Below are 12,269 nucleotides of genomic sequence, written 5' to 3'. Positions count from 1 at the left end.
TGTTTAAAAGAAAATAAATTATAAAGGTTGTTGGGTTTGAATTTAATCCTGTTAAATCCAGTTTTTTGTTAAATACCTGTTTGCAAATGTTAAGTAACCTTCTAACAAGACAATCCTCTATCCCACCCAATAGAAAGAAAAGTCTTAAGAAGACAAAGAAGAAATCTCAACAGGTTTCACGTAAAAATAAAACACAAATAAAATAAAAACAGTAAAATAACACAAATAAAAGTAACAATTAGATAGGAAATTTCACTTTCCTCCTACAGGTGAGCCACAAGGGCAAGAATACACATTTTAAAGTTACTGCAATTCTTTTCATTTAACACAAATGTGTCATAAGCTGAGTTGGCAGAATGAGTCTAATTGTTAGTGGTTAAGTATGCAACACAGAACTTACTTAACTACCCTGTTTAGCAGTTTCCACTGCTAAAGGATCAAAAAGAAATTGAACAGCAACTTCCATCTAAACGTTCATACAGATTCCTTCCACTGAGATACATTTTCACATCCTCAGGAAATGATGCCCTGATATACTAGCACTTCATCTTATATGTGTCAATTTAACACAGGAACATTTTAATATTCATACAGCAAATAAAGAATACATTGAGGAAAATCAAGGTTTAAATAAATATTGTTCAAGCACTATAAATAGTTTCCGAAACATTTCTGACTGTCCACACATTAACTTTTTCTACAGGGTTCAAAAATTACTATCTATAAATAATTTTTAAAAATTAAAATTTCATTAAAATTTACATAGGACTGGAACAGGTATCATAAGTCACTGAGATGAAACCTTTGTTTTCTGCAGGCAATTGTAGCAGCCAAAGTATTTCATAAACAGTTCAGCTGCAAAGGCAGAATTGCCCAATTTTTTGTAAACTCTACTGAAAGTCTTCAATGCTCTTTCACGCAACATTTCTTTAATGTTCTTTCTCAAAACAACAACAACAACAAGAAGAACAACTTTCCAAAAGCTCTTTCTCAAAAAAACTTCTTCTGACTTTCCATTTACTTTATTCACAGTCAGTGTATGCCCACTTGTTCTTAACACAACATTACTCTATGGATTAAACACCCCTTCCCTCTCCACAGTGCTTACTTTCTGGGTATACATCTGAAGTTAGGAATTATGCACCCTTCATTTTGCCAGGCTAAACACAAGCTGCTTCTGTTCCTCGTGTGAAAATGGTACTCCAGCCTCTTGATCAGCCTTGCCCACCATGTGCTGCACTCAACTGGGAAATTCACTTTTTCTCAATGAAAGGGGTCCAGAACCTGCTAATGCATAATTCTACAGATGGATTTCCTCTGTACCTTTTCCAGTGGCTTTAGGACATTTTATTTCTAATAGAAGTTATCTGTTTTATCATGCAGGCTGGGAGGCTTTCTGTAGTTTTATTTAGGGTAATTATATGTTGAAAGGGCTTTTAGTTATCTTGCTTCAGATTTCATAAAAATACTCAGTATATCTGTCATTCAATGTGAGATGAAAATAACTTTGCAAACAATTACAACAGTCTACCATATTGCAGATTAGTTCTTAGAAACTCAAACCTATTGGGAAAAATATATACAACCCATTCTAAATTAATTCCCTACTACCGTATGTGTCTACTTCAGAGCAACAAAGATCTTATTAACTCAACATACTGTTACTTCTGCCCTTTTAGGAATGTGTGAGATCTCATCAGTACACAGAGAGATCAAACCAGAATAAAGACTACTATTGTTTTCTATGAGGTAAAAATATTATGTGGGAGAGGAGGCAGAAATAAAAAGGAAAAAAAAAAAAAGAGCAAATCAAATGCAGAAGACAAAGAAGAAAAAAAAAAAGAATTTTAATACACTTTAAAATAAATTACAAAACGTGGCCAACAGTACCATCTACTGGGCAAGATTAGGACACAGAATTCATAGCAATGAATACAATTGTTACTGCACCCTGACAGTAACTTCAAGAATAAAACTTATCTTGACCACAAAGCAGTGTGATTATGGACTAGCTCAGATGAAACGTGCAAATTTTGTGTTATCCAAAACAAATAGATTGGGTAAATGCTCATCATGTCTATGAAATAACTGGACTTAAGTGATGGAATTATACAACACTCTGTAAAGAGGGCCCTGGGACACCAGGAATACAAAAAACTATACTCTGATCTCTACCTAGCAAACATTCTTGATTTCAATCCTGAACATCCCCAGTGACTTCAGTGAGACTGCTCATACAAATTAAGGCCTTTCTGGCATTCTACAGCTCTTCCTCTCTTCAGATCAAAGGAATCGCCTATAGACATTACATGTCCAACCATCTCCTATTACATGCCAAACTTTTAAAAAATATTATTTAATCTGAATAAGTTAGTAAATGTCAGAACTTGTCTATTCAACCATACCCCTTTTTCTGTGTGTGTGTGTGTGTGTGTGTGTGTGATAAAGTCTTCACATGAATGATCACATACTATTTTTTCCACAGAACCCCTGCCTCAGGCACGGGCTGGATAGTATTCAGAAAATGAGGCAGCTGTTGGGTATTTTTATACTCTTTCTTCAACTAGTGATGTCAGTCTTATTTACTCTCTATTGTTTGAAAGCAGAATGACTGCTTATTTTCTTCAAAAAAAAAAAAAACACAAAACAACAACAAACAAACAACAAACCTGAAGTAACAAGGAGTATGTATTTAAAAAGCTTGAGGCACTCTATCAATTACTGTTACAATGCATTGCAAAATTACTCCTGAAACAATATGTCTGTTCTCAGCCACTCACAAAAAGAAATAAGAATACCTCTTCCTAGCTCTTCATCAGTCTGAGAACTCTGCTCCCAGCTTGTTTCAAAGTGCTTGTCAAGCACCTGACTTCTGGAGCTTGTCTGGTCACAAAATTTTGATTCTTTCACGTATACAGAAGGTTAGGGAAATGAGTCCCAGCACCTGGCTATTCCCCACATTTAGAGATGAGGACAGATCCAGCCTGCACGCTCCAACATGGCAAAAGACAAATAAGCTAAGCAGGGTCCTGGGCTATTTAGACCTCCCTAAATCATCATCAGCAAAGATTAAATTCCACACCACGATCAACAGGCAGTGATTTTGATCCACGACCCCCACACTGGAATCACTCATTTCTGTCATGATGCTGTCAGCAAGGAAGTCAGGTACTTCAAGCAATCCTCAATTGATTTTAAGATGCTTCAGTACCACTGCCATAAGCAGATCCTGAAGTAATAAAGAAGAGCTAACAATCTGTATGCAAAAGCAACCTTTCTCTCCTATCCTGGCAGGCACAAACAAGAAACAGTTGAAAGGATTACTATCACATTACAACTTTCGCCCCCCAAATAATAAAAGGAACATTCTCTTTATCACTCTCAGCTGAAAGCCTAGGTACCATCAGCAAACATACAATTTTAGTAAGAGAGACTGACATATGTATACCTCTAGTAAGAGACTGACATTTCCCCAGACCTCAGTCTTGTCTGGAGGAAACTTAGCTATTAGCTACTTTATTCTTAGACATTTTCAGTCTCTTCAAACTTTTCCCTCCAGATTGCTCAAGAATTATCTTAGCACCAGAGGGCTTCTCAGTGATGTCTCCCCACTGCAAACTCAGTCTGTCTTATCTCCACTTGACTAGGAAATTGCAACCAAAGCGGTTTTCTTAAGGTAACACATAAATCCATGCCAGAGCCAGAAGTCAAGGCTCTGTTGGACATATTTATGCTCCTGACTGCCAAGACGCTTATTGATCCAGAACCTGACCTATAGAGCACCCCTGGCTCCAAATTATTGCAGCCAGAACATTTCTAAATACCAGATGTTAATATCTCCCAGGGAAACCAAACAAATGACAAATACAAAACAAATGGCTACCTGCCAAAGTTTTGGTTTCAGCGAGTCGTTCAGCACCACATAGGAAGGCTGTGGTATGAGCAAATGCAGCACCAAGCCTTCCTGTGTGGTGTTGACCTGCACCAATCACAAAACTATTCCTTTTTCTTCCTGAAATCCTCTGCCTGGATATTTACAAGTCTCAGAGCATATACAGCAAACAATGCAGTAGAAAATCACTATTTACTAAATAACCATGTTTCATTCCCATTTCTTCAGTGTAGTAGATTTTGTGGTAAAATAGCATGTGATCCAATAATTAAAGACTCTAATGACTCATGGGGACTCATGACTGCTCATGGGGAAGCCCAATTAAAGATCCAAAGGCAAACTTAATTCTGGCATTTCTTGACTTTGGAGTTTTAGCAATTTTAATAGTAAAATTTCCTGGCTGGTCTTTCTTTTTTACAAAGGTAAAGGTAACATCACATTTTATCGCAATGCACAGAGTTAACCAAAAATCCATGGCAATGAAGCACAGCACGGGCTGAGTAATTACATTAGAATGCAAGAGAAGAAAGTTATTTCCAGGTGGTGAAAGACCACTAGGTACATCTGCTGGGGCTCACACGTGATCTGAGAAAAGTGTATCTTGCCTTGCTTTCTCCTCCCTATACTACTCCTTCCCAGCTTCCCTGAAGAGAATCCAGCACCTCTCTTAAATATGCCTTCCTGGTAGGGCAGCGATTTAACTGGTGCCCAGTAGTTGATGTTTCCTGCAGAAACCCTCAGCCTGATGGAGAACTGGCTCCTCTGATTTGAAGTGTAGCCCATGCTACTGCAGGAGAAGAGAACTGGCCTTACACAAAGAAAGCACTGCAGTTAGTCACTGCCTGAAACACTGCTGGTATTTCTGCCATATAATCACACGAGGAAAAAGTAACTTGTTTTCAAAACGTTAATTATCTCACTACAGAGTGAATGGATTTTAGAACGGGCAGGTTCTAAAATGGGCAGGTTCTAGTAGATGCATGCTACTGCCTTGAGCTGTTGCACCTGTGAAGTCCGAAATACGGTGCTCTGAATCACGGCTACCTTCCTTACTTTCTTGGCTGGAAACACCCAGCACTGCTCCTTAGCTGACCATTATTCTACCATTCATGTTCTGCTATTATAGCTGGTTTTCTGCAATATTAGCTGCCCAGATCTATCTACGTGTTAATTTCTTCACCATCAAATTTATTTTTATCTCTTTTTTCAGTGCAATCACAATTTGCAAGTTGGAAATGATGACCAAAACTCTGTCCGTGCGGTAGGTATGTAACAGTTTACTTTCAAAGCACAAGCACTGGAAATCAAACTCATTATGAAGTACTTCATAAACTTCTGTCACCACGATAGGAAGTAATTATAAATTATTACAGCTTTTCCAATTTAATGAGTACATTTAAATCTTGAAGTGATGGTGTTACTGCCTGCACTCAGCACACGGATTTCAAGAAAAAAAAAAAAAGGGGGATTTCACATTCACATTCACACCATGCAGAGTAACTGGTGAGCACTGACATTTTTCAGAAGAGCATATATTACTTAGCCTGCCACATGAAGGCATTCTGTGATTTGTAAACTATTTTAAACTGGAATTTTCTGTTTTATTTACACATCTTGAAAGAACTCCCGATATACAATGCTAAAATTTTTCTTCCTGGTCTACAGCGCATCATGCTGTATAATTTTTAATTCTCCTTTTCCCCTGTATAATTTGAAATTCTAGCATTTTCCACAAATATTCAGTATTCATCTGTCATAGAGAATGCTCAGAACAGTGTTCAAGAAATATTAACAATTTTAAGCCTATTTTTACTAACAAGTTTTAAGGAAATCTGTTATGAGAATGTGTTTCTACAGCCTCCTCCAATTATGGATGACAAAAATCTAACAATTAACACGGCACAAAATCATGGGAAGAGAACATTATCAGCATTTTACTGATTTTGGTACAGACATATACATAAGAGACCATAGGATGGCTGAGAACAGAGGCTTGACACGGCTCCCTCATTTTCATTAAGCTGGGAAATGACTGCCCCCCTGGTGCTGTCTATCTCACTGAAGTCTAGTAGGCATGAAACTTGCCATAGGATTTTATAACAAAAAGAAAAAAAGAGTAATTACCTATATCTGGTTGTTTTTCTGCATCATAAGAAAAGTTAAATATGAACAAAGTCTAGAGAATATTGAGAAAAGTTATTTGTAAATATTTCAAGTGTTTGACATTACTTAAAATGGTTTTCACCAGGTTTCATTTACGGAGGAACTTGTATTCACAAAAATGAAGTGTTTCTTAAAAAAAAATGGTTCCTCTTGCTAGCTACATACAGCTATATCAGCTATGCTTGCCTGATAACCTCTGTTGATGAGGCTGGGTATGTGAGCAATACATTACTCACTACAGAGTTCAGCTATCGCATATTATTTATTGCATAAAAAACAGGAACTCCAATCTATTACCAATCAAGAAAAATACAATCTTTGGATTTGTGCACACGGCTACTACAGGGTTTTCAATTGTATTTCAGTGTAAATACATGGCAATGGTTCAATGTCTTTAGTGGAACAAGGATATTAAATTTTTTTTAAAGACACATACAAGTTTACAAGAAGTAACTGCTACATAAGGCCATTTTCTTGAGGTCTAGAACACAGTATTAAAATAGGCTTTAAATGGGAAAATTCAGGTAGACCATTCAAATCAACCCTATTCTCAGAATTCCACAAAGAACATAATGTATTTTCTATGAGCATGTTTACGGCTTCAAGAGATTAGTCACCCTTTTCACTGTCATTATTTAGAAGCAACCCTGAAAAATAAGTTGTTACAATTCTTTTGAAAGCTTAAAATCCTTACTATTCTAACACCCTTAATTGTTTTGTTATTTACATGAATGTCTAGTCTTCACTGAGTCTTGATATTCTTTGGTCCACTGAGCTCCTCAGGGTAATTTTACATTGTTGGAAAATATTCTTCCTTCAGTCAGTTTTAGAATGGCTTCATTTCAGTTTCCTTGAGTATCTCCTTGCTCTTGCATTACTAAAAGCAAACAAAGAAACAAACAAAAATGCTATCTGGCCTGTCGTCTCTGAAGAATAATCTTTCATTATTCTATGTACATCACCATCTCACCTCTCATTGTTTCTCTAATGCCTGGACTAAAGAATGAACCTCTGTCCAAAAATCTAGTATCCTGTTTGTGCCCTAATAATCAGCTGGCCATAAGACCAATCTTAAAATGAAGTCCAGGCTTTCCTCCAGGATGTGAAGAATCTTACATGATTTCTTGAAATTACACTCAGCTACACCTCCCTAGTTATTTTACTTGCTTTGTGCTTAGTAGAGCTTTCCCATTCCTCTACTAATTAATGACCCAACCTTTCCCTCTGTTTTGTTTCTTTTGACACAGGGCAACCAGAACTGAACAAAGTAAGTACTAGTGATTTATATGATATTATACTTTCTTGCTTTGTACCCTCTTGTTCCTTCTTCCAACTTTTCGGTGTTATGCTTGCCTTTAACACAATTTCTCTTATTAAAATATAAAGGTATTTTAAAATTCTGAACTTATTAAAAAATACAGAACTGGTTAGGGACATGAAGGCTGATGTCAGCCTTCACAGCAGTGACCACAAGATGGTGGAGTCTGAAATCCTGAGAGAAGCGAGCAAAATGAAATAACAGCACTGAATTTCAGGAGAGCAGATTTTGAAAAGGTAAATGGGCCCAGGCAAGCTACGTATCTCCAGGGTAAACCTTTTCACACCACAAGATATATGCCAATGTGCAAGAAGTTAAGGAAATGTGGATGAGGGCCAGCATGAATGAACTGGGAACTTATGACTCTAAACTAATGGAAAAGGAAGTATGCAGAAGGTAACACTGGGGAAACATTATACATAGAAGGTGTACAGAGATATTGCCCAAGAGTACAACGATGGAATTAGGAAACCCAAAGCTCAGCAGGAGAAGAAAATAGCAAAGTCAACAAGAAAGGGTTCTATATGTGTATGGGCAGCAAAAGCAAATTACCAAATCGGAGAGTGTCGTTGATACACTGGAGGGCTGGGCTGCTGCTGTTCAGAAAAAAAACCTCTACACACTGAAGAAATGGGCTAAGATCTCATAAAGTTCTGCAGAAGCAAATGCAAGGCCTTGCATCTGGGATGGAATAAAAGCATGCAGCAGTACAGCCTGAGACTGGCTGTGTGAAAGCAGCTTTGCAGAAAAAGGCCTGTGGATCCCAGAGGGCAAGCTGAACACAAGACAACACACCATGGCAGAAAGGAATCACAGAATATCCTGAGTTGGAAGGGACCCACAAGAACCATTGAGTCCAACTCCTGGCTCCTCACAGGACCACCCAAAAATCAGACCATGTGTCTGGGAGCGTTGTCCAAAGGCTTTTTGAACTCTGGCAGGCTCAGGGCCATGACCACTTCCCTGGGAGCCTGTTCCAGTGCCCGAACAACCCTCTGAGTGAAGAACCTTTTCCTAACACCCAGCCTGACCCTCCTCTGTCGCAGCTTCATGACATTCCCTCAGGCAGTGAAGGCCAAAAGCATCTGGGGCTGTTTTAGCAAGAGGGTAGCCATCTGGTCAAGGCATCTGACTATTCACCTTAGCTCAGTTCTAGTGAGACCAGATACAGACTGATGTATCCAGTACAAGAAAGACATTGATGTATGGGAGCAAGTCCCACAGATGCCCACCAGAACAAACAGAGGCTGCATCAGATGACAGGTTAGGAGATGCTGAGGAAACTTGCTTGTTCCATCTTAAGAACAAAAGGAGAGATTTAACTGCTGTCTTCAAGTACTCAATGTGAGGATATAAAGAGGATGGATCCAGGCAACAGGCACAATCTCCTAATGGGGAAAGATTTTTTTCTGGAGGATAATCTCATCCCCTTATACCAAGGCAGTATCAGCATAAGGAATCAGTATTTCTGGGTGTTTGGCTGTACTGCTAAAATGTACTGTTAAAAATAATTTTGTTTTACTAAATACTGCCTTCAGTGCACAGGATGTCATGTGCATTGGCACAGTATGCAAATCTCTTCTCTCTGATGACCTGTGATAGGACCCGAGGGAATGGCATGGAGCTGGGACAGGGGAGGTTCAGGCTGGGTGTTAGGGAAAGGTTCTGCAACCAGACAGGTTCCCCAGGGCAGTGGTAATGGCACTGAGACTGCCAGAGTTCAAGAAGTGTTTGGACAATGCTCCCAAACATAGGGTCTGGTTTTTGAGTGGTCCTGTGTGGACCCAGGAGTTGGACTTGATGATCCTTGTGAGTCTTCCAACTCAGGATATTCTGTCATGCATCCTATCAGTGAAAGGAAAAAAACACCATGAGAGTAGTCAAATACTGGAACAGTTTGCCCAGAGGTGGTGGAATTTCCAGCCCTAGAGACAGTCTGACCTGTCCTGGAGAAGGCACGGAGCAGCCTGAACTAGATTGGCCCTGTTTTGAATGAGGTGTCAGACTAGAAAGTCTTGAGCTTCTTTCCAAAGAAAATTAATCTGTGACTTTATTCTATGATTCTGTTTTCTAAAAACAAACCAAACCTACCAACCAACCAACCAAACAAAACAAACAAACAAACAAACAAAAACACAACAAAAACCATGCACAACACATGTATCCCAAATTTCACACGTTTTTAACTTTTCAACACAAGAAATTTTATTAGGCACCAAGGGATATAAAGTTCCTTTAAAAACTCACATTTTCTAACAAATTTGTGAGATTCCAATTAAAAAGCAGACTGTGAGAAAACCTCATCAATGTTAGTCTAAATGAAATTATAGGAAAATATCAACTACAATCAACAGGAAAAATAGTGCAAGAAATCTTTAATACCAACGCTGTATTTTTAGCTAATGCAGACGAGGACATGGTAAAAAATATTACATTAAAAAAAAAAAGTAATACATAAAATATTTTGAAAATAGAATTGTCATAATTTACTTGGATAAATGCATGCAGTGTGAAAAATTTAATTAAAAGTACTATTCCAATGCCATTCTAATTTCTAAACTATACCAACCTTAGAAGCACTCACTTTATTCATTTTGCTAGGCACTCACATGACAAAAGCACAGAAAAAAAAAATAAACTATTTTTAGAAATAAAAAGAACTAAGAATATGAGACCGTGAAAGTCAGTGACAGTACAGGGATTCTTAGTGAGACAGCAATGTAAGTGGACTGAATTTTCATACTTAAATTTTGAGATTTCTTGTGCACTTGATTACTTCTGTCTGTATAGTGAGGCAGTGCTAATTTATGCCTTCCTACGGGGATGACTGTTGTCTTTGCCAGCACCAGAAACTGAATCAAGAAACTCCAGAGCTAAAAGCTAACAGGCTACAGTCTCTTAACTCTGAGCTGCAGATTCATGTTTTATTCATAAAAGGAGATACCTACACACCAGCTTGTGAAATACACTCCTCTGGCATTTAAAATTTGTATCTTTCTTATTAAAAATTACAAATCTTACCTTTAAGTCACTTCCCGGCAAAGTACCTATGCCATCCTTCCAGTCCATAGCACTAAATACATCAAACTCTTGACCATTTCCACTAGCGGCAGATTCATTCATGATGCATGCACTAAAAAAAAATAAGAAGAAAAAATCTGAAAATGCTAAAAATGGTTTAATAATCATTTCACTGGACATTTCTTCAAAAGCACTCCATGGATTAGTATTAAACAATTCTCAGTACGCTGACAATGTGGACAAGTGACGACAGTGATAAACAAGGGAAAATCTTTGGAAAACTGTAAAATGTAATCCCTGCTTTATACACTCGGAGGTTAGCAATGAGAACTGGAGAGAAATGAGAAATTTCCAATTGCAAATAAATTGACATGGGGAAAACACATGTTAAGTACACCTAAAGAAAACCATTTGTTCTGGGAAACATGAGACAGAAATATATTAAGAACTGATTTAAAGAACTTATTAAGTATAGAAGATATTAAAGTTTTACTGAATATCTCATAACACGCTGATGGGAAAGATTTACCCAAGTTCAAATTAAAATTGCAAAATGAATTTGAAACTGTCTGTCATTTTCATTGTGTGACTCAGGAGACCCAGATATTCCTTGCCTGTCTCCATATAGTTTCACCAAATATTTGATTTGTATTTGTAAAATTCATTTAGACGTAGACAAGTACATACGCAGGAGGGAAACTTCAGCTTTGCAAAACCTTATTTTACCAGACCCCTCCACTTCAGTACGGTAGAAACAGAAGAGAAAATATTTATCTTCAGAAAGAGTGGATTTGGACACCCCATCCTGTGGTAAGCGTTTACCTCCAAAAACCTGCACAAGCAACACTTGCATTACACATGCCACTGGCCCTTGCCTTTGGCCCAGCACTTCTCACCATCACAAAGATGACATCAATTACACTGAACTGCAAATGGTTTTAGCAGCCATTTGGGACTAGCACCAAATTCTTCCTTTCTGCTTCTTAGAAACCCACTGATCTTAAAATTTGTGTCCTGACACCTAATTTAATATTTTCTTGATGTGAAATCTGACTCATTCATTTTCTTTCTGAGGGACTTCTGTGCTGTGCCTAGCAGCCAAAGCAATCTGTTGCAAAATGAGTTCTGTCTTCAGTTTGTGAACTATCAGCAAAAGCTTCTCTCTTTTCAAACTTATACTCTCTAAACTCTTTAACAAACACTTTCTAAACCTCATACTCTGTCTGCAGACTGCCTGCAAACTTTCCCTGCAAGGATCGGTATTTGAAATTCAAATAGGTAGACAAGTTTCCTTGGTTGCTTGAACTTGTTTTTTAATTTGTTTTAACTTTTAACTTAGGTCCCACTCCCAAAATCAAGTTTCCATGAGTGTCTATTAATACTCTAAAAATCTGAAATTTCCACAAAAAAAAAAAAGACTGAGGATAACATTTGTTCACTCACAGATAACCGAAGAAGATGCAAACCAAGCAGAAGGAAATGTAGGTCTTCCAGAAGTTTTCGACTGAAAGTTTTAGGAGAATAATGCTTAGCTAATTAATTCTGCTGTGTGAAAAATATTCAAATGTACATTTTTCTTCATTAGAAAAAATGCACCAATCAATCGAACACCACCACTACAGAGAGGTACTACTCCAGCATTGTGTCTGCAGTATGATCTCCCTTGTGTTTCTCCTCAGTTTCCTTCTCATGTGCAGCAGGACCGTACAGTCCTTACCACCCCGAGCAACACCTCACACCATCAGCACTTTCACTACACTACAGCCAGCACACAACTGCTCCGAAGCAGGCCTTCAGTCAGGAACCACCGCCCATGGTGAAAGCGTCTGTGCTCCCCTTCGCTCCACATGTCAGGCAGGGCTCAGAGATGGGGTC

At 38.1% G+C, this 12,269-nt stretch overlaps 1 protein-coding gene across 11 annotated transcripts in view; it reads right to left on the bottom strand.

Moving 5' to 3' along the window:
* Positions 1–12,269, bottom strand: part of L3MBTL3 (L3MBTL histone methyl-lysine binding protein 3) — an 87,857-nt gene that overhangs the window by 66,580 nt on the left and 9,008 nt on the right. For 6 of the 11 annotated variants that reach the window (XM_040552364.1, XM_040552367.1, XM_040552360.1 and 3 more), the window contains exons 2-3: positions 11,838–11,898; positions 10,395–10,506 (exon numbers count right to left, since the gene is read on the bottom strand). In XM_040552364.1, the coding sequence (XP_040408298.1) occupies positions 10,395–10,496 (102 nt within the window). In that variant the 5' untranslated portion in view covers positions 10,497–10,506; positions 11,838–11,898. The remainder of the gene's footprint in view (positions 1–10,394; positions 10,507–11,837; positions 11,899–12,269) is intronic. The other 5 variants (XM_040552371.1, XM_040552363.1, XM_040552362.1 and 2 more) reach the window with 1 other exon arrangement.

The sequence above is a fragment of the Cygnus olor genome, chromosome 3 (assembly GCF_009769625.2).
Source record: "Cygnus olor isolate bCygOlo1 chromosome 3, bCygOlo1.pri.v2, whole genome shotgun sequence".
Classification (NCBI taxonomy): domain Eukaryota; kingdom Metazoa; phylum Chordata; class Aves; order Anseriformes; family Anatidae; genus Cygnus; species Cygnus olor.
Note: the sequence above shows the minus strand (reverse complement) of the source record. Positions and strands in the feature narration are given on the sequence as shown.